The 24,191-nt window shown below is 38.0% G+C and overlaps 1 protein-coding gene across 2 annotated transcripts in view; it reads right to left on the reverse strand.

Moving 5' to 3' along the window:
* Nucleotides 1-4,394: 4,394 nt before the first annotated feature.
* The window catches only part of DEPDC1B (DEP domain containing 1B), a 53,117-nt gene continuing 33,320 nt past the window's right edge, over nt 4,395-24,191 (reverse strand). The window contains exons 8-11 of one of the 2 annotated variants that reach the window (XM_084880612.1): nt 14,251-14,417; nt 12,396-12,572; nt 10,211-10,396; nt 4,395-7,020 (exon numbers count right to left, since the gene is read on the reverse strand). In XM_084880612.1, the coding sequence (XP_084736738.1) occupies nt 6,859-7,020; nt 10,211-10,396; nt 12,396-12,572; nt 14,251-14,417 (692 nt within the window). In that variant the 3' untranslated portion in view covers nt 4,395-6,858. Of the gene's footprint in view, nt 7,021-10,210; nt 10,397-10,443; nt 11,135-12,395; nt 12,573-14,250; nt 14,418-24,191 lie in introns of those variants that run through there. The other variant, XM_084880613.1, reaches the window with a different exon arrangement.

Here is a 24,191-nt window from a genome sequence, read left to right on the forward strand (position 1 = left end):
TGGTACAAGAATTGCCAACACAAGACTAACCCCTACTGGGAGCATCTGTCCTTATTAGATAGATATGACGTGTAAAAAGTCAAATAGCCTAAATCAGAAGCCTTCAATAGCCTTAATAGATCATTTAATTCTCTGTGAAGAGGTAAAAGGAACTTTCTGGAATCAAAGCCTTCATTATCTTTAAGCAGTAATTGTGTCTAATTATACTTGGTATTTTGAGAAGTAGAAAAATAAATTTATAAATGATGTCACTGTAGGTTTTAAATTATAATTATTGCTTCAAATAATTAAGAGAACATTGAAGCAGTATTATCCAATCCGATGTGGCTACCCTGTGCATACATATAAAAAAGCTTTTCAAAGATTGGAATCTTTAGGACACCCTTGAATATGGACAAAAACCATGATTAATTATATACATATATATGCTTGAGGCCCTGTGCATGAAATTCATGCACAAAGGTGTGTGTCCCTCAGCCCAACCTGCACCCTCTCCAATCTGGGACCCCTCGAGGGATGTCCAACTGCCCAATCTACCAGGATCAGGCAGTTGGACATCCCTGTCACAATCCAGGACTGCTGGCTCCCAACTGCTTGCCTGCCTGCCTTCCTGATTGCCCCTAAACGCTTCTGCCTGCCAGCCTGATCACCCCCTAACCACTCTCCTGCCAGCCTAATTGCCTCTAACTGCCCTCCCATGCAGGCCTGGTTCCCCCCAACTGCCCTTCCCTACAGGCCCAGTCGCCCCCAATTTCCCTCCTCTGCCAGCTTGGTCTTCCCTAACTACCTTCCCCTGCAGGCTTGATCACCCCCACTGCCCTCCTTTGCAGGCCTGCTCCTTCTCAACTGCCTCCTCTGCTGGCCATCTTGTGGTGGCCATCTTGTGTCCACATGGGGGCAGCCATCTTGTGTGTTGGAGTGATAATCAATTTGCATATTACTCTTTTATTAGATAGAATAGAGGCCTGGTGCACGGGTGGGGTCTGGCTGGCTTTCCCTAAGGATGTCCCAGATCAGGGTGGGGTTCCCTTGGAGTGTGGGGCAGCATGGGTGTCTTGTGGTGGTTTGCAGGCTGGCCACGTGCCCCCACATCCCCTCCCTGTGACCCAAGCAGAGGCCCTGGTATCTGGGATTTATTTACAATATCTTCTATAATTGAAACTTTGTAGCCTTGAGCGAAGGCCAGGGCTGGCCAGAGCAGGCAGGAAGCTTGGCTTCTTCCATCGCCGGTGGCAACCCAAGCCTCCTGCTCGCTCTAGCTCTGTGGTCGCCGCCATCTTGATTGGGTTAATTTGCATACTTGCTCTGATTGGCTGGTGGGTATAGTGGAGTGATGGTCAATTTGTATATTTCTCTTTTATTAATATATATATATATATATATATATATATATATACACACACACACAATATATAGCTTACTAGGTATATGACTGAATTCAGTTATTTTCCTCTGTAAATCATATTATGGTCTGATTTAAGATCTTGTGTGCAGTTGATTTCAGCCATATTGATTCCAATCTTCAAACAAGTTTCCCATTTGACTTTGCTTTTTTTAAAAGGGAACTCTAAAACACAACTGGTTTTAAAATATCAGAATAAATACCAATAACTCCAGGTAAATTGGGATCATGGGCTCTCAGAAAATCAGAAATTATATCTTATCCTGGAATAACTATCTTTAGCAGTAAAACTGCTTGCTATCTTGGTAAATTGTCACTGAAATATTTGTTGCCAGCACTCTTGAAAAAGTCACAAGTTCTTAGTGGAAACTGTGAGCAAAAGGCCTCTTTCATTCCCATGCTGGATTAGCCTTCAACTAATCAAAACAAAAGTACTTCAATTTTAAATACCAATCATAGTTTACTTATTTTTCACAAAAAATTAAACTCTTTAGTCCTCTGGTATGTTGTTTTGTTTTTTAATTAAATAAAGTTGCATTTATTTCACTAGAATACTACCTTGCTTTTACTTTTAGAGATATGTTAAGAGCAACATGTAAAATTTGAGGGAGTCAGAAGAAGGGAGAATAACTTTTGCTATATTCTCATAGAAAAGGCTTTGGATACTAAAAGTGTTCTCAGTTTTGACAAAAGAGCCCCCAAAGGAGATATTACAGAGTGAACAGACCTAGCCAAAAACATATATTATTTTGTTTTGAAATAGGCATGGTTTATGGAAAACATAATTTAGTCTGTTTTCCATAAACCAAATGAAGCAAGCAATTCACTTAATAATTCTCTGAGGTGGTATTTGCAGATATTATACATTTTTAATCATTTTTAATTAACCCTTACATTCATTAGGAAATTCTAAAGCTTACATAGCAACACAGATATGCAGAAACAACTGAAAATTATATATTTAAAAATTGGGCTAGTACCCTATTTTCCCATTATAGTCCACATTTTATTTCCTCAAATTGAAAGCTTGAATATGAAGGTTATCAGAAGTTACTCATTATACTGTTAGAGAATATATCCTCCACCTATCCAAGGGTGAATATTTGTTCTACAAAATTAAATAAATGTATTTCCAAGTTGATACAAATAAGCAAATTCTGTTTACTAATGTGGTTCAGATCTCAACTTTCAAAACACTTGAGTATCCAGGAGCAAATAATTTCTTAAAGGCCCAATAATCAATCAACAAATTTATGCGTTAATTTGTTTGCTTGTGAGAACCAATATGCAATGATGTCAAGATATTATACTTTTTTGTCTTAAGCAAGGAAATCCTAGAATGATTCCAATACCCCAAGATTAGAATTTCTAATGTCTCATTTTTAAGTGAGTATTGCAAATTTAGGCAACTACTATAATGCATAGAAATAGTTGAATTGCCTCTTGGTATGGCTTTTAGTAGGTAATAGTCTCACTTTTCTCTAGTCCTTTAAAGTTTGAGGGGTTAGGTTCTTGGGTATGAAAGTAAAGACATCCTATATAATAAAAGCCTAATATGCAAATTGTCCCCTTAACCAGGAGTTCGACCAATCACTATGATATGCACTGACCATCAGGCAGGAATCAGTGACATACCCTGGCAGCGGGTGACAGTGGAGGTGCTGTTGCCCTGATGGGCCCCAACAAGAGCGGGTCCGCAGAGGGATAGTGGAGCAGGTGAGAGGGCCAGGGCCTGGCCAAGGTGGGTGCAAGCGGAGCCTAATCACCCTGACAATCGCCCCGCAGACAGCAACCAGTGGTGGCAGCAGGGGGCCACCAGGTGCTGAGGGAGCTGAGCAGGGGCCCAGGTACCACCCAGGGCCCAGAGGCCAGCTGGGACCTGCCCTTCCACGTCAGATGCTCGAATGCTGGCCAGGCCTCGTTTCCTCCTCTACATAAGCAGTTCACAAATACTGGCTTTTTTTAAAAGCTACATTTCCTGTAAAAATGTTTAGAAACTCTCTTCTAGATGTAAGAATCAGAATCAAGCTCCTGGATAATACAAACGTTGAGTCATGGCCCATATGTCTATTACATTTGCTAGACCCCAGACAGGATTCCCTGAAGGCAGATCCAGGAGAGGTGTGAGAAGTCAGAATGATGAAGGGCTGAATTCCATCAGCCTGCTCACTCAGGAGGTATTTCAACCTTAAAAATGTGCTGCAGCACTCTCAAATTTTCCATACAGAACTCTTATTTGATAAATTCCTTATTATAGTTTCTGGGATGAATGATAATTGCTATGGCATTTTCTACTTATCACACCTAAAAATAAAAGCAATTATAAAGATAAAAATACTTTAAAAAGCATACCTACAAATAAGACAAATACATGATTGTATTCAAATGAAGACTTTGTTTAAATCACAGCTTCAAATGAACACTTTGTTTAAATCACTGTTGCAGTATATATATATATATATATATATTTTTTTTTTTTTTAAATGGGAATTTATGGGAAACTCAGTGAAAAATTGTCAGCAGGTATCTGTAGAAAGTGACCAAAAGAAGCTGGAAATGAATTTGCCAGCTAGGCTAAAACAATGGAAACACTGCAAATCAAAAAGAAATCAGAGATCGCAAGTTTTAAAAAGTATAGGCTGAAAAATAACATGTGAGCTTGTATGTAGCTATCTAAAAAGTATTCAGAAAAACCATAGATTGGTGTTCACTGGGAGACAATAAGACATGTTAGTCAGGAGCCTGGGCTCTGCAGTCAGTCAGAGCTGATTATGACTGCCTACTGTTACTCATAAGCTGGCAATCTTAGGGAAGTAACCCAACCTCACCAAGTCTCAGTTTCCTGAACTGCAGAGTGGATACAACCAACTATCCATAATAGTGAATATAAGAATTTAATAGGAGACTAGACTTACCTGAAGAAAAAAGTGCTGAATTGGAAGAAATGCAGCACAGGAAAAGTTACTTCAGAGAATAAGAGAGGATACGAGTGAGAAATATGTTTATTCAAAGGCAAAGACTGTTACAATGACAGGTCTGGGTCTCACATGATTTTGAGGCACATGTGGGTGGGCGGTGACTTGACTCTGTGCCTTCCTTTTAATGTGCATGAATTTTGTGCACTGGGCCACTAGTGTACATATATTTGGAAATAGTCTTTAACCATATTAATACAAAGTAAAATCATAAGATACTATCATACACCCACCACATTGACATTTCAAACTCTTGACAACAGCAAGTTTTGGTGAGGATGTTGAGCAAAAGGAACTCATACACTGCTGATGAGAGTGTGAATTGTTAGAACCACTTTGGAAAATTGGCATTGTCCATTCATCAATTTTACTTAGGTGACAAGGATGTTTTATAATCTCTCAATACTTAAAAGTAACAGTACAAGGAAAAAAAGAAAAATTAACATATATTTCCATAGATAAACAATAGGAGAGAATGCTCTGGAAAGTAAACTCTACTTTGGAGAGCAAATTGAGTAAAAAGTAGACATTCTTTGCTCTACACAGAATTTCAAGGTTTGTGAATAAATCCTGAAACACCAAACACTCCCATTACTTTACATATTTGCAAAGTAAGATGGTACCCAAGCTAATACAAATACTTTTATCCATTTTAAGTAAGCAAAATCTGAGTTGATTGTTGGAGGCATTCTGCTACAAAAGAACCGGGCAGATCTCAAGTGCAGGGGGAAATCAGAACAAAGAGCAAAGCATGCCCATTAATGAGTGTTACTTGAGCTTTTGGGGTAGTTGTTCTCAGAAGCCTTCCAGATAGTCCATAATCCAAGTGTGCCACTATTTGCAAAAACATAAAGAAAAAAAAAGGAAAAAAAAGACGAAGCACCCTCCTAAAGACTAGTACAAAAGTCCAAATCTCAGTTCTATTCTTTCATAGAAATAAATGACTAATATGAGAACAGTGGCCAAGGCAATGATGTTAAGCATTTGAAGATACTTAATACCAAAAAAACAACAAAAACAAAACAAAACATAAAACACCATGTACAGCATTTTTAAAAAACCAAACAGTATTTATTTACATTCTATTTACTTTCAAAAGAATGAGGAAGCTGGGGGAAACATATTTATAAAGAAGGTAGTTTCATTTTACTTAATCTGTTTGTGTTTTTTTATGAAACAACAAAGATTTGACTTAGAATCACATGTCTAAAGGAAATGAAAACATTTATCCTGTTCAGTTTTCCATCTCTAGCCATGACTGAAATTATACCACAGCAGTCAGATGAAAATCTACTCCACTTCTAATTAACACCAACTAAAATCCTATATAATAAAGAGCTAATCTGCAAATGGTCATCACGCTGGGGGACCTGAGGCTCTGCCCCACTCCCAGTGGGGCTTGATTGGAGACCTGAAGCTGCACCGCCCTTTCCCCCTTTCCCCCCTCCCGGCCCTGCGGGGCTTGACAGGGGTGGGGCCAGCCGGGTCTGGGTCTCATATGATTTCAAGCTGCACAGGTGAGTGGGGACTTGACTCTGGTTCCCGCAGCGTGCCCCAGACTCTGACAGGAGGGAGATTTTCATATACATTTTACTAATTTTCTTTCATCTCTCACATTTCTATTATAGAGAAAGGGCAAATAGCAATATTAAAATATTCCCTAATTAATTCCCTTTTAATGTGTACGAATTTCATGTACCGGGCCACTAGTATATGTTATAAAAGAACCAGCTTTAGTAAAATCTGTCATAGCAGCCAACAAACCTTCAATAAAAGATAGAGATATCATAACACATGACATTTAACTCTTTGTGAAACAGTGAAAATCAGAATTTACACAGGAGCTATCATAATTGGCTATTAAGTTGATAGCATCACAGTAACAGTACCCAGTGTTTTCTTATTCAAGTATATACACTATTTCTAAGACTTGGTTATAACAAAGACATCAGTAATAGGATGTACACACAATTATTTCATAAACACCATGAAAAACTACAAATAAAAATAGCCTTGAAATTTTGAATAATTACAAACATGTTAACATTACTACATATTTCATAATGTTTAACTGATTTGTATACTTTAAATCTAGCAATGAGTTTTAGAAAAATACTGATAATGGCTCAACATGGTTTTTTGTGTATGTCTTTTTAATATATTTTTATTGATTTCAGACAGAGATAGAAACATTAATGATGAGAATTACTGATTAGCTGCCTCTTACATAACCCCACACTGGGGATCAAGCTGGCAACCCAGGCATACGCTCTGACCGGGAATTGAACCATGACCTAATGGTTCATAGGTCGACGGTCAAACACTGAGCCATGCCGGCTGGGCAACTCAGCATGTTTTGAAGTCAGACCATATTTATATTTCAGTAGCCTGTATTTTCTGCTCCTCTTTCTTCCACCGCCATCCTCTTTCACAGCCCATTTACTAAAAACAACGTCAGAGATCGCACTGGCTGTGGAAGCATTACATCCGAAAACTTCTAGTTCTTTGGAATGGTTGGAAAGGGTTTTTTAGAGCCCACATAAGCATCTGTGGTTTTGGTTTTGGTTTTTCGGGAAACAGAAGTGCTTCACTTTCTGGTGTGGGAAATCGTTCTTGGTAGACTTCAGGGTAGGATTTTTGAAACTAAAAAAAGAAAAAAAAGAGAGAGAGATTTACAATGAAACTAGAAAACAGAGAAGAGTCAATAAGACTGGCAATCTAATTTTATAATAAGAGTTTCTGACCCCATATTTTCCCGTTCTTGTTTTGTTTTAATGCTGTTTTACATACAGAAAAAAAAAGAACAAAGAAGAAAACAGATCACAGTCAATTTTACTTGAACACACATCCATTTTTTATGTTGAATCATTTGATTCCACTTTCTATATATCTAATTCATCTTTAATTTGATCCAACATTCAAATAAACTTCTCATTTAAGTCAAGTCTTATATTTCCCCCACTGCCAACTGTAAATAAACCTTACTTTAAAAATAATCATAATTAACTTTGACTTGAAAATAACATGCTCTAAATAATTAAAATTTTGGTCAAAATATTTTCACCGTTTCTCAGCCCACCTGCTTCTGCCCAAATTGAAAACAATGTAGTACATATTATATTATGAAAAGCTTAAAGAGAGGCAATAAGTTTTTCTTCTCCTCACCACTGAACTCTTCTCCAAAATGACAGAAAAATATGATTGGGAATCCAGAACTCCAGTGCTCTATGTATAATCATATATATATATATATATATATATATATATATATATATATATATATATATGGTGTGATCAGGAATGAAGCTATACAGGATTCGGTCTTTAAAAATAAAAATCATTTATTTAACCTTGGATTGATATTTTAAGAATGGTCAAAGTAAACATATTTTGAGTTGAAAACTATTGTCTGAAACCCTAAGCCATGCTGTTTAATAGGAAACTTGGTGATGCCTGAGGCAAGAGACCAATTTGACACTGGCTATCTAAAACCAAAGGCTTTTAATTTCTAGTCATTTTGTTTGTAAATTCAGTCTAATTTCAAAGAAATCTGTCCTCATTTAATAGCTTCTCTAAATTTAAAGTAATTTCTCTACTAACTCATATCATATGCCACATATCAAAAATAAGACAAATATTAGAGAATAAATGGTAAAAGATGTACTTTGGAGAAAACAGATGTGGGAAACTGACCACAATCTACATGTGTAAATCACTGAGACTTCTGGAATACATGAACTAAACAATATACTTTTAAAACTGCTATCCGAGAAGATGAGATTCGCATGAAACTATTAAAATAGAGAATTAAAAAACCATAAGGACTATAGGGAGAATAAATTACTAATAAAGAATATCCCTTTTTATTCAGAAAACTACAGGACACTGAAAAAAGAGATGGAGGAAGATATAAACAGATGGAAAAATATACCGTGTTCATGGATTAGTAGAATCAACATAATTAAAATGTCCATACTACCCAAAGCAATCTATAGATTCAATGAACTCCCCATTAAAAAAGCGACATATTTCATAGACCGAGAATGAACTCTCCAAAAATTCACCTGGAATAAAAAAAGACCCCGAATAGCTGCAGCAATCCCAAGAAAGAAGAACAAAGTAGGTGGGATCTCAATACCAGATATCAAGCTGTAAAGCCACTGTTCTCAAAACTGCCTAGAACTAGCATAAGAACACACATATAGATCAATGGAATAGAATAGAGAACCCAGAATCGATCCAAACCACTAACTCAATTAGTATTTCACAAAGGAGGCAAGAACATACAATGGAGTCAATACAGTCTCTTCAATAAATAGTGCTGGGAAAATTGGACAGATACATGCAAAAAAAATGAAACTAGACAACCAACTTACTCCATACACAAAAATAAACTCAAAAAGGATAAAGGACTTAAACATAAGATGGGAAACCATAAAAATATTAGAGGAACCCACAGGCAGCAAAATCTCAGACATATGCAGAAGCAATTTCTTCACCGGTACAGATCCTAGGGCAATGGAAACTAAAGAGAAAATAAACAAATGGGATTACATCAAAATAAAAAGTTCTGCACAGCAAAAGAAACCATCAACAAAACAACAAGAAAGCACCAGCATGGAAGAACATATTTGCCAATGTTATCTCTGATAAGGGTTTAATCTCCAACATTTACAGGGAACTCATACAACTTAACAAAAGGAAGATAAACAACCCAATCAAAAAATGGGCAAAGGACCTAAATAGACACTTTTCCAAAGAGGATATTCAGAAAGCCAAGAGACACATGAAAGCATGCTCAAAGTCACTAATCATCCAAGAGATGCAAATCAAAACAACAATGAGGTACCACCTCACACCTGTCAGTATGGCTATCATGGACAAATGACAAGTGCTGGTGAGGATGCGGAGAAAAAGGAACCTTCCTTCATTGCTGGTGGGAATGCAGACTGGTGCAGCCACTGTGGAAAACAGTATGGCGTTTCCTTAAAAATTTAAAAATGGAACTGCCATTTGACCCAGTGATCCCACTTCTATGAATATATACCAAGAAAACAGAAACACTAATCAGAAAGGATATATGCACCCCTATGTTCATAGCAGCACAATTTACAATAGCTAAGATTTGGAAACAGCCTAAGTGCCCAGCAGCAGATAAGTGGATTAGAAAACTGATACATCTAAAAAAGAAGGAATTCTTACCATTTGCAACAGCATAGATAGAACTAGAGAATATTATGCTAAGTGAAATAAGCCAGTCAGAGAAAGATATCACTCATTTGTGGAATATAATGAACAACATAAACTGATGAACAAAAACAGATCCAGAGGCAGAAAAGCATCGATCAGACCATCAAACCTCAGAGGGAAGGTAGGGGAGGGTGGGGTAAGGGGAGAGAAATCAACCAAAGGACTTGTATGCATGAATATAAGCCTAACTTGCGAAACCAGTTTGGCTCAATGGATAGAGCGTAGGCTTGGGGACTGAAAGGTCCCGGGTTCGATTCCGGTCAAGGGCATGTACCTTGGTTGCGGGCATATCCCCAGTAGGGGGTGTGCAAGAGGCAGCTGATCGATGACTCTCTCTCATCGGTGTTTCTAACTCTCTATCTCTCTCCCTTCCTCTCTGTACAAAATCAATAAAAATATATTAAATAATAAAAAAAAAAGAATATAAGCCTAACCAATGGACATAGACACCGGGGGGGGGGGGGGTGTGATTAGGGCATGAGTTGGGGGGGGGGCAATGGGGGATAAAGACACATATGTAATACCTTAATCTGTAAAGAGAGAGAAAGAAAGAAAAAAAAAAAATAAAGAATATCCCTTTTACCTGCTTCAATTTTTTCTTCTTCTCTTTTCTGGAGAGCTTGGCATCTGTTATAACCTCCTCCAACAAAGCTGCCAGAGGTTCCTGAGAGCCGTATGCTCTTTGGTATTCAAACTCCTCTGGACTAATTTGACGACAAAATGATGGAGCAGATAAAGTGATATCCATGTCGGCTCCTGGGTATTTTATCTAAAGCAAAAGGATTAGTAGAGAAAGAAAAGAGTATTTTCAAATAAATTACAAAAATCTGTTTAGATTAAACACAGAATACTTCCTACTAGGAATGCCATGCCATTCCTCAATTTTAACTGGGGAAAACTCTTAATAATGTCTGAAATTGAAACATAAACTGAACAAGTTGATTCTAAAATGATTCAAAACAAAAACCAACGTTGAACACACAGTGAACTATCAGGTTCCTTCCCCATCTGAAGAGTCTGGTGTTCCCTTCCTTGCACACCTTAGCCCAGCTGTCATGGAGAGGGAAGTCCTACAACCATCGTCAAACAGGTGAATAGTGAGAATCAGGTGAAAACAACAAATGTGCAGACACTGTACAGGGCAAAGGAAGCCTGTGAATAAATGAGCATCCATGAAAAATACTTAACCTCCGAGTCCAAGATGGTCATCTTCTCAAAAATAGGGCATCTACTGATCTTCTGCAGTGGATAAAGTTGCACCTATCCACTTCTTTGGCTTAAGATAGTTTTCCAGAAGCCACAATTAAAAATAAGTGTAGCCAAGAAGAGTTAGTACGTTAGGTATAGTCCATGCCTCAACACCAGTTTACCACATGAGTTAGAGATAACCTCAGAGAGACAGACCAGGACCATAAGGGAAAGAAAGGACACTTCCTTTTATTTACCTGGGACTCACCCTTTACTCTGGCCGGTAAAACCAGGAGAGGGCCGGAATGAAGAGTGAGTCCTAGGTAAAAGGAGAAAAACATCAGATATCTATCATTAAAGGGCACAACAGGGAGAAGAGGGTTGCAAATGAGGCTGATAGAAGGCTGGTGTAAAAAACAACGCCTGCCTCACAACTGATCTACCCCAGACCAGCCCCAAACTGCCCCAAAACTGAGGAACCTCAAAAAGCACTTTAGTGAAGAAGAGGTCGAATCATTCTGAAGGAACCAAGCAGAATTTCTGCCAAGACTTTTTACCAAAAGTTTCTGTACCTACAGGCTGACATACAAACCCCATTTTAGAGTCCACATACTAGAGCAATAACAACAACAACAGCACTCCCTTTCAAAGAGGTACCTACCATGTCAGACAGTTGTGCAAGGGGTTTTACAGTAATCCATAATTTAGTGTTATACTACTGTGAAATGCTTCACAACCACTTTATACAGCATGTGTGGCCCATTTTGACAATTGAAGAAACTAAAATCAAGAGAGGTTAAGGGATTCGCCCAGAGCCACACAACTAAGGGAGAGGGGAGCCAGGAGTTTGGCTCAGGTCTTTATGGCTCTTGCTCACCTACCACATATGTTTTGAAGTGAGGCAGTATGGCAAAGGAGTTAGGGGCACTGATTCTGGAGACTGATCTCATCCATTTGAATCCTGGCACTGTCACCTTGGACTAGTTGCTTAAGTTCTCTGTGCCAAAGCTTTCTCATCCAAAAAATATAATATCAGTACGTAGGCTGCAGGGCTATTAAGAATGAAGACATGTGTTTCAGCCGAAACGGGTTTGGCTCAGTGGATAGAGCGTAGGCCTGCAGACTGAAAGGTCCCGGGTTCGATTCGGGTCAATGCATGTACCTTGTTTGCGGGCACATCCCCAGTAGGGGGTGTGCAAGAGGCAGCTGATCGATGTTTCTCTCTCATCGATGTTTCTTACTCTCTATCCCTCTCTCTTCCCCTCTGTAAAAAATCAATAAAATATATATATTTTTAAAAAGACATGTATTTCATATAAATAATTTTCATCAGGAAGTATATATAGACTCTGAACAAATTCAATTAAGGAGTTTGCAATCACAAGTATGCAGTTTTGATTGACGTAGCAAAACCAATAGGCAACCCACAAATTTTCAGTGATAACAAACTTGTACGCTTACTATGTGCCATGCCTATTGTAAGCACCTTGTACATATTAATTCACTTAGTCCTCATAACATAAACTCTCAAGAAGCCTAGCTGACAATTTCATAAGATTTGAGAATATCCCTTCCTTTACCTGCACTCTTCGTAGGTGAGCCACACGCTCCTCTATGGAGGTCTGCAAGGCCAAAGGGACTTTAAGAATATCTTGGTAATTGTCCATCAGAAATGTCACCAACCTAGCAGCCAATAACTCATCCAAGTCCACTTCATCCTTGGAGCACAAGATGCATCGGGAAAATGTCTGAATCATCTAAAAGAAGAAGAAAAAAAGTGGGAACACTTTTCAATACCAATCAATTTTTCCCCCTACTCTCAATTGAGTATGATCTTAATTTGCAAAAACCAAATGTGACTAGTCAGTGAGAAATGGCCCCAGCCCCGGGTGAACATCCTACCTGGCACTTGGCCACACCTGGTCATCTCAGGTGCGTAGATTTTCTCATTAATCAGCATGATCAGAATGTGCATCGCATCTCACAGAGACTTAGCAGAAATGCTAGTCTGAAGGCTTTTAAGCCTCTTTCACAGATGGTTTTAAATATATGTATCTAAACAAATTCTGTAACTTATAATTACCACCATGACCTTGATCATGTAGCACTTTTAAATTCAGTGTACTTTATAGCGATTTAATCTGATAATATCCTAATTACATCATTGATTTTTTTTAATCCTTGATTTTTTTTTTCAATCTACTAGCAGTTTTGTGGGTCTCAAACACTACATATTTTTCTAGTTAACTGTTATTATCTCTAGGATTTTGAATGTACATTTAACAGTGACCTTGAGGAAAACTATGAGACTTTACAATAAGTACATTAAGTGATGAGACCCTTTACGGTAAGCAGAAATATAAACAGAATTCATATAAACTACTCCATTCTTAATGCTATCTGTTGGATTGATTTTCTTAGTAAAATCGATCGTATTTCAAAATCTATAAACATGTAATTCTGTCTAATAAGGCATCACTTTATCAACACTGCAGATGAAACTTGATCTTCATTCACATTTATGTGCACAGAGACTCTGTACTGGGAGACTACAGACCCAAGGGTACCCATGAATGCCTTAAAATTGTATGCAAAATTTTACATGTGTTTTTCTGGAGAAAATGTGCAAACTTTTCTTCAGCTTTCCAGAAAGGTCCACTAGCCTCCCTACCAACTCCTTCCCCAAGAAGGACAGGAGTCACTTCCCTGGGCACTGAGGACTCCTCTTATCTTACTCCACACTTCTAAAACTGGGCCAGTGGACCCCCAGGAGAACACAGGGTTCACCAGGATATGGGAATAACATATACACACCAATGAAGCATCATTTTCACTCCAAGACCTTTTTTTTTTTAGATAAATTAAGAAATTTAGCTAATTAGCAATTCCAAACATAAACCCCATTTTAAAACACATGCTGACAATACAAAATAGAATTTAAAATTACTCAATTTTAAGCAAAATGGAGCATATTTTAAGAAAAACCCTCATTCATGGACCCTTAGGTCATACCTCAGGAGACAGAAACAAGTTATCTGGTCAAATTCCACATTTTACTTCTTCCCTCATTAATCCCTTTATATCTGCATCTCTCCTACTGGTTATAGTAATAATGGCTCTGCAACCCTTTTGACCTGGAGGAGAGTATTGTTTTCTTGAGAAATCCCTTACCCTTTCTGTCCACCTTCCTTCTCTTTGTGTTGACAATACACAGGATACACTCAGAGTCTACCCTACTCACTTTTACTATGTTCTTTAAGACACTAAGGCCAAAAGCACAATACCAGGCTGGGTGGATTCCAAGCCATGCTCCATAACAGGGTCTGCCATGTACTAGTATCTTCTTCAGCTTGCCAAGCTAGTACACTTTAGTTTGGTTAATTTTACCAGTATTCCAAAAACTCAAGTCATGTTAGATGTTATAGCTCAACCTACCAGTGTTCGGGTGCCAAGGCCATCACAAAGTGGCGGCATCTCCTTATTTGAGCAGATCCTTGTCATCATCTTCATTAACAGCTGTAACTTTCTCCTATTTTCAGGTGGCAGGAGGAGGCAGCAAATCTGAAATGCTTCAATGGCCATTTTCTCCTCCTGTAACAAACCTAATTTAGAAAAAAAAGAGTTTTTAATCTTAAAAACCTATAGCCTACTTGACACTATAAAGTTCACATTTTTATAAAATATACACTACTAAAATTATGTAGAACGTGTTTACATATTCAACTACTGGGCCAACTGATTATAGATCCATGGTCAATCACAAATTAGCACAAAAAATACAAACCATCAACTAGTATTGAACAAATACAGCCATTTCCCCCTCCACACCATTAACAGATTATAACTGAATTTTCATAGCATTCTTTCCCACTGAACTAAGAGCAGTCAGATTAACCACTAACCCCCATGAGCAAGAACATGAATGTGCCATTACTTCCCTGAATTCTCCCCCTTGATTATTTCCTCAGGATGAGCAGGTCACCATTTTACACGATTCTCAGTCTAAACAGTAGAACTAATGCTCCTATGGTTAATCCATTGCCAAATAAGTCTGCTTCTTTCTAAGTAACACCTGTCCAATAATCCTTCCTCCCTCTTAAACTATTTTTTTCTGGTTAAAGAGGCTAATTAAATTATGCTACATGCCTTTCCTCTGCACCCAATATGATTTTGCTAAAAATTCTAACATTGTGTGCACCTTTTTGTCCCTGACACAGCCATTTGTCCCTGGACACAGCCATTCCAAGCCCACTACAGAGATCAAACTGCTTTCACCAATTTACTAATCCATATCCGACCTCTTGGAGTTTCTAGTCTCTGACTTGAAGGCAAAATCATCTTTCACATTCCATAAATATTTTCTGACCATTTATGATATGTCAGGAACTATGTTAGGTCCTGAGGAGAGAAATGGAAAATATAAAAGAGAACCAAATGGATCTTCTAGAGATGAAATATACTAAGCCTCAAACATTCACTAGATGCAAATCATTACATATTACATACTGTGGGGGGGAAAAAAAATCAAGAAACTTAGGCACACAGTAATATAAACTTTAGCCAAAATAGAAACAGAGAGAGAGAAAAGTGTGTGTGTTGGTTGGGGGTGGGGGGGTGGGGTGGGGGGTGGGGGGCAATGAACAGAGCTGCAGCAACCTGTGGAAAAATATCAAATGATCTAACACATGTATAATTAGAAAAGGGGAAGAAAGTGTAGAAAAATATTTAAAGAAATAATGACCCCAAAGTTTCCAAATTTGATGCAATCTATAAATGAACAGGTAAAAAAAAAAAAAAAATTCAACAAATCAAAGTATAATAAACACAAAGAAAATCACATAAAGACACACTGTAATTAAATTCTTAAAAATCATAGAACTCTTGATAGAAGAAACCTCAAAAGTGGTCAGAGGAAAAAAGGACACATTATGCCCAGAGGAACAAAAATAAGGAATTACCATAGACAACTTAAAAGTGCTGAAAGGAAACCTTTTAACATAGAATTTTATATCCACTGAAAATATCTTTCAGAAATAAGTCAAAACAAGTACTTTTCAGAGCCCCCTCCAAAAAAAGCACAGAATTTGTTTCCCAATAGACCTATACTATAAAAAATGTTAAGAACACTTTCCAAGCAAAAGGAAAATGATATCAGATGAAAACTGGATCTACACAAAGAAATGAAGAATACCAAATATGTGGGTAGATAAAACTTGCTTTTATGTTTCTTAATTTCTTTGAAGGAAAAATATCTGTTTAAAGAAAAAATAACAATGTGTAGTAGGATTTATAAAGGGTTATTAAAAAACATATGTAGGATTATAGTGTATGAAACAATAGTACAAAGGGAAAAATGAAAAAATGTGGCAACATAGTAACATTATATGTGAAATAATATAATATTTAAATGCAAAGATTTCTGGAGACACAAAAAGCATGAACCATAAAAGAAAATTATGAAGTATATTTCATCAAAAAAATTTTTTTGCGTTATATTCATTACTTTTTTAAAATATATATTTCATTGATTTTTTTTACAGAGAAAAAGAGAAAGGGATAGAGAGTTAGAAACATCAATAAGGGAGAAACGTAGATCAGCTGCCTCCTGTGCACCTCCCACTGGGGATGTGCTTACAACCAAGGTACATGCCCCTGACCGGAATCGAATCTGGAACCCTGCAGTTTGCAGGCTGATGCTCTATTCACTGAGCCAAATCAGTTAGGGCTATATTTATTATTTTTAATAAATATTTTTATATTTCAGAGTGTAAGGGAGAAGGAAAAAGAGATAGAAACATCAACGATGAGAGAGAAACATTGATTGGCTGCCTCCTGCATGCCCTCCACTGAGGTTCAAGCTCTGTCCCTCTCCCTTCCTCTCTCTCTAAAAAATCGATAAAAACATATTTTTAAAAATCTTAGAAGTATAGAAGCTCCTTGCAAAAAAAAGATAGAAAGACTTCATGAGACACAAAAATTAATTTGACAAAGTAAAATACAAAAACTCTTTATCTTGTGATTAAAATGAAAGACAAGTCACAGACTACAAAATGATAGCTGTCAGACTGAAGGTAAAAAAAGACTACAGAATATTTATTTTAGAATGGAGAGAGAGAGATATACAGGTAAAGGATAGAAAAAGCCTTTCACCCAAGAAGAAACCCACATAACCAATAAATAGCAATTTCTTTCCAGATTAGAAAAATTAAAAAAACCAATGAAACCAAATATCAGTAAGGAATGGTCAAATAGGAGTATAATGCTAACGGGTTTGTAAATTGCTGGAACCACTCTGGAAAGCAATTTGCTAGAGATTTTGCTTCTATATGTTAAATTGGGGAGGATGGGCACATGGATGTCTCTTATACTGGTCTCTGTTCTACCAATTTAACACCACCACCACCACCACCTCTCAAACAGTATTTTGATGGAAATCAAATAGCAGGGTTCCTTTTTTACATGCTACTTAAGAACATTTTCTTTTTATGAGCAATACCTCCAATAAATAATGAGCACATCTAGCACTATGTTTTGGCTTCTAAATATCACTTTACTAAAAGGAACTAAGAATCCTTGAAGAAGTGGCTGGTTCCAAGGCTTGGAAAAGGAAGTACAAGAGGAGCCCATAGCGCCAGTGCTGTGAGAATGATGGGGATGTGGCAAAAGGATGTGAGCCAGTTTGAGGAGCCTCCTTCAGGGATTTTATGTAAAACAAACTGCTTGATATTTACTGTCCTATATCACTGAGGCTGTTCAGTTTAGTCCCCACTCTCAGGTGTTTTTTTCTCTCCATACTTTGTTCAGGCTAGTTTTTATTGCCGTTAGTATTTAAGTTCCTTAATGTGTTGGGGTTTTTTGCATTGTCTAATCTGCTCCCAATATCATCCAATGAGATTTTCCTTTGCAATACTGTATTTTTTTTTAACTCCTAAGGTTCAATTTGGTTCGTATTTCTTTGTTCTTTTTTTTTTTTTTTTAATCTTTTGTACAATTCAGTGGGTTGATTCTCTTTGTGGGTTTGTGTGGATGTGTGTGTGGGGGGAAGGGTTAGTATATTCATGAAGCTATGCACCTAACCACTATTTCATTCAAAAAACATTTTTGTCATTCCAAAGAGAAATCCCCATTCCTATTAGCAGTTAATTCCTATAATCTTTTCCCCTACCCCTGGAAACCAATAATTTCTGTCTGTATAGATCTATCTATTCTGAACATTTCATATAATGAAAGCATACAATATGTAATTTTGAGTCTGGCTTCTTTCACCTAGAATAATGTCTTCACAATTCATCCATATTATAGTATGTAACAGTATTTTATTCCTTTTTATGGCTGAATAATATTCCTTTGTGTGGATATACATTTTATTCATTCATCATTTGATGGGCATTTCAGTTGTTTCTGCATTTTGGCTATTCTGAGTAACACTGCTATGAACATTCATGTACAAGTTGTTTAGGCATATGTTTTCAATTATTTTGGGTATAAAACCCAAAGTGGAATTTGCCAAGTCACATGTTAACTCCACACAGACAGTCCTCAGGTTACGTCGGACTCGACGTACATTGATTTGTGGTTATGTCACCATCTCCCATCTATACTAATAAAAGGGTACTGTGCAAATTGGTGAGCACACCTTCACAGTAATGACTGAACAGCAGGCTGCATGGGTGACAAGGCCGGGAGGAAGGTTAGTGAGTGACGACCAAACAACTGAACAGCAGGCTGTGGGGCAACCAGGCCAGCAAGGGGGGGGGGGAGGGGGGGGAGAGGGAGTAATGAGGGACAACCAAGTGACTAAACAACAGGCTGTGTGGGGTGACAAGGCTGGCAGGGGGGTTAGTGAGGGAAGATAAAATGAATGAACAGTAGGCTGCGTGGGGTGATGAGGCCTGCAGGGGGTTTAGTGAGGGAAGACCAAATGACTAAACAGCAGGCTGTGTGGGCGACCAAGCTGGCACTGGGGGCAGTGAGGGGCAACCAAACAAATGAACAGAAAGCTGCGTAGAGTGACCAGGCACTGGGGGGGGGGGGGGGGGAATGGGGGCAGTGAGGGGCAACCAGGCTGGCAGGGGAGGCAATTGGGGGCAACCAGTCCAGTGGGGGTGGGGGGGGTGGGGTAGATGGGGGCAACCAGGCCAGCGGGGGGGGGGGGGGGCGTTAGGGGCGAACAGGCTGTCAGGCAGAGGCAGTTAGGGTAATCAGGCTGGCAAGGGGGGGTCAGTTAGGAGCAAGCAAGCAGGCAGGTGAGCAGTTAGGATTCAGCAGTTCTGGATTGTGAGAGGGATGTCCAACTGCCTGTTTAGGTCCAATCCCCTGGACTAAGAGGACACCCCCATGCATAAAATTTGTGTACCAGGCCTCTAGTTTATTTATTAAAAAAAAAAGTGCTTTATGTTTTTTATTATTTATTTACCACAAGTAAAGGTCAGGAATTGTTATCTTTTAAATTTTTTTTACTGTTTCACTTCATTACTGCTGTACATGTGCTCCATGTGACTGATGTAGGTACTTATGTACATGGGTTCCGACTTATGGCGAAAATCATGTTACGTCACACCATAGAAACAGATCTCCAATATAATCCGAGGACCTACTGTATTTAGCTTTTTAAGGAACTGCCAAAAGTTTACAAAATGGCTGTGCCATTTTACATTCCCAATACTCTCAACAACAACGATTTTTTAAAAAGAAGAGAGAGATTAGGTCATTTGCCCAAATACATAGCTAGTTAGTGGTTCTGAGCCCATATAGTCTAGGGTAGGGGTGTCGAACTCAATCAGAGAAGGGGCCAAAATCTAAATTCCAGCCTAAATCGCGGGCCGAATGGTTTACTGAACAGTCATAAACTGACAATGTCATAAACTGACAGCGGAGTGCAGTGATGACAGCGCGGTGCGGGCCACATTGCAAGGCCTGGCGGGCTGGATTTGGCCCGCGGGCCTTGTGTTTGACACATGTGGTCTAGGGCATGGACTCCAAATATGTGCCACTTTTTCCATGTGGTCAAAATTATTTCCTAAGGATAAGTGCCTAGAAGTAAAAATGCTGTTTCAAAGAGTACCACAAATATTTAATAAGCAGACAAAGAAAATATCATTCTACATTCTTCAACGTGGGGGCAAGGATTAGAAACAGTAAAAAGCACGAAGAATTTCTGAACATAGCTAAATCTGAAGCTGTCTCTTTTATACTAAAGAGGGCACTTCAAAACAATTTCCTTGAGAGTTCAAAATGAAAGCCAGGAGATAAAGTACTGCTAGTTTCCTCTCATAAAGTGAAAAATAGAATGTAGTTTATGCCTGAAGAAACTCACAACACTTTAAAATGCTAATTTCACTATAATAGAAATGAAAAACTGAATATAACTCTATTTGAGCCAAAGTTAAAAGGCATTTTTAATATAAGTGTAAAGAACAAACCATGTGTTGTTTTAGCTAAGCATAAAGGACAAACCATGCATAATATAAGCATCTGTCAAAATGAACTATTAATACCAATAATACTTGAGCAATATTATACTTTCTGAGAAACATTCACATTCATTAAATCCTCAGAATCACCTTATTATATACAGGTAGAGATAAAATTTAGAGGTGTTTTTAAGTTGTTTACAACTAAAATTAAGAAATATATTTTACATCATAACAACACATATGCATATTCATAGGAATATAAAACAAAAATGTTTATAAAAATACCTACTCTTATTACATATTATACACTCTGATATTTTGTTATTATTTTACTAAAGGCCCGGGGCATGAATGTGTGCACCAGTGGGGTCCCTCGACCTGGCCTGCAGGATCAGACCGAAATGGGCTCTCCGACCCCCCCCCCCAAAAAAAATAAAGGTCCGGATTGTGAGAGGGCACAGGCCAGGCCAAGGGATCCCACCAGTGCATGATCAGGGCCAAGGAGAAACATGAGAGGTTGGCCAGCCAGGGAGGGCTCTGGCCTGTCTCACTCAGTCCCAATCAACCAGATCCCAGCAGCAAGCTAACCTACTGGTTGGAGTGTCTGCCCCCTGGGGGTCAGTGCAGGTCATAGTGACTGGTTGACCAGTCAACTGTCTGCCCCTGGTGGCTGGTGCATGTCAGACCAACTGGTCGACAGGTCGACTGTCTGCCCCCTGGTGGTCAGTGCACGTCATAGAGAGTGGTTAAGTGGCCTTAGCATATCATTAGCATATTGCACTTTGATTTGCTGAATGGCTGACCAGTCGACCAGACCCTTAGCATATTATGCTTTTTATACAGGATGTCTTTATTATACAGGATGTCTTTTTTCACATCCAATACTCAGTTTCTGAAATAATGGCTTACGGAACTACTGGGGTTGAACTGAGACTTGTATAACAAACATCTTCAGCAAGTATTTTCGGGTTCTTCAAGATCATAAAGTATTACTATTAAAAAGTGTCTTGGTTTTTTAGGTTCAGTTTTAAGAACTTCTGAAGAACGTTAGCATTCTATTCTCATTTTGCAGTCAAAGTGTTGTAATGTTGTAACTATTTTATTTCGATTCATTTTATTTTCCTAAAATGGAAGCTAAAAGAGTAACTTTCTCATCTTTCACCATTTCTACACTCTCAATGTCATCATAAAAATACTGAATCTTCTTTCTCTTGAGAAAGTGGGCCTTCTATAGTCCCATAGATAACTTGTTTCCTTTTTCAGAATGATATAATAGTGTTTATTTCAAGCACAGATTTTTTACATAAAAATTATCCTATCATTTGAAAGAAGAAATGACTGGATAGCAACATATGATTATCCTTAGTTTGTTCATTGTTCCAATTTTTTTGTAGTTTTCAAAACAAACATAAAAGATATTTATTTTGGGGCCTGGCTGGTGTGGCTCATGGACTGAGTGTTGACCTATTAACTAAGAGGTCACAGTTCAATTCCCAGTCAGAATACATACCCAGTTTGCAGGCCGATCCCCAGTGGGGGAGGCAGCAGATCAATGATTCTTTTTCATCACTGATGTTTCTATCTCTCTCTCTCCCTCTCCCTTCCTTTTTGAAATCAATAAAAAAATAATAATTTTTTTAAGAGAAACTGTAGTAGAAAAATAAGTGCTGCCCATTGCACTAAGTTTTATATCTATTAGTATGACAGGCATTACTGCCACTTATCAATGAGAAATCTGGGGCCCAAAGTCAATACAAATAGGTCAACAAACCAAATTACCTACGTTTGGCAATGTTTTCAATGATGAAATAAAAATAAAATAATAAAAAGATAATTAAAAATATACCAAATCATCTGAGTTTTTTCAATCATGAAAACACTTCATTATTTTGCTATATTGAGGGACAATAAGGGTAAATTCAATACTCAAAGAAACCCAACTGTCCCTTAAGAAATAAATAAATGAAATCAATGAAAATTTACAATATTCTAGTCTGCGGACTGAAAGGTCCTGGGTTCGATTCCGGTCAAGGGCATGTACTTTGGTTGCGGGCACATCCCCAGTAGGGGGAGTGCAAGAGGCAGCTGATCGATGATTCTCTCATCGATGTTTCTAACTCTCTATCCCTCTCTCTTCCTCTCTGTAAAAAATCAATAAAAATATTTTTTTTTAAAAGAAAATTTACAATATTCTATATCATTAGAGGCTAGGTGATACTTTGGCCATGATGACCTTCCCTGCTGTCCTCCCTCCCATTCCCCAATGGTTATATCAGATTTTTATTTTCAAATAATTAGGAAAACAAATTTTCATTTTTGTAAAGTAGACCCAACCATTCCACTAACATGTGTAATGTTAACAATAAGCTATTCCTTATGGGAGCTTCAAAAAAAGAAGTGAAATATGAAGACTTTCAGAGGGCTTGGAGTTCCCAGAAAGGCACTGGGCCCATGTCTGTTCAGCCAGGGAACAAGAGATTCAAAGGGTTTGTTGCAGTTTTGAACAACCAAAGGAATAAAAAAAACATGTCAGATTTCATTTTCACTGAAAAGAGATATAAAAAGGGAAAGGTTTATACTAAGCCTAAAGAATTCAGACTACACATCAATTGGAAAGAACACCCTGCCTAAAGAAAGACACAGCGAGAGAGAGCAGAGGCTTTTAAAGAAAGGCAAACAAGATGCCTTTGTGAATTGCTCAGAAGGAGATAAAGATTCACCCACGCACACGATGATGCCCTTTCCTACGGGAAGAGTCCCAATGCTTCAGCATATTTATGACTTCTTTTGCTTTTATGCTTAGAAAGTCCTTCATCTACCCCAACATCAGATAAATATCAACTATGTTTTAGAATATGAATTTTTTACATTTAATTCTCTAACACAGCTGGAATTTATCCTGCTGAATGGTGGGAGAAAGACATTTTTTTTCCAAAAATTTTTTCAATCATCCTAGTGACTAACAGTATGCTTATAAATATCTTACGCATTTAGTTATAACCAGGGAATACCTAGGCATTTCTCTAAATTTCCACCTTTAAGAAGTATCTAATGCCACTTTTGCAAACAATCTCAACATATAACAGTAGTCCTTACATTTGGAAGGGATTCAATATCTCTACCTTGGTCCATTTGCATCTTTAAAAGCTCCAGTCATAAGTAAGACCTGAGCCCTGAGAACAGAGAGCATCACCAGCAAAAACTTTGGACTGACATAGACAAGAGCCCTCTGTTTGATCAAGCACACTACCTAGGCACACTCTGAAGAAAAAAGAAAAAAAAAGAGCCGAAGAATAGAAAACTATCTTTATGGATACTTCTAGGTTAAAAACACAGGAGGAGATCTCAACCTTTGAGTAAGATGATCCAGTGTACAATCAGTCTATTGAATTTCAATGGCACTTTATAAACTTATTATTTAGAAAGAAGGGAACAGCAAAGAGCTACTATCTCAGTCTTCCAGTCTATTAGCAAATAAACCAGGAGTCTTGGGCTCAACTGCTTACAGAACGGATAAAGGGAATAAATGAGCAAAGGGGATCCAGTGAACTGAGCTTTAGAATCTGAAAAGCAATGGGGAGCATTGGAGACTTGGCCAAATAGAATTCATGTCCCTGAAACACTTGCTCCTTCTAGTGGAGACACTACAGAGCTGCTGCAGTTTGTGCCACTCAAAATTCAAGTGCAGAATTGCCAGATCCTCCAATTTTCCTAAAGAATCCAATATTATAAATTCTTACATAAATTTCTTGTTTCTTGGAGTTTGGCAACTAATTAAATTTATTTTTAAAACATACAAGCCACATGTATGTATGAGCCCCATTGGCCCACAGGACACTACTGTGGGATCTCAGATTACACATGCAACCCATAAGTCACCCAGTTTTCAAAGTTCTCTACCTTGCTCCCAAGCCCTATGTGCTTCCTTCCTATTGCTGCCCTTTCCTCGATATGCCAAAT

This window comes from Pipistrellus hanaki (assembly GCF_964339955.1).
Source record: "Pipistrellus hanaki genome assembly, chromosome: 4".
Classification (NCBI taxonomy): Eukaryota; Metazoa; Chordata; class Mammalia; order Chiroptera; family Vespertilionidae; genus Pipistrellus; species Pipistrellus hanaki.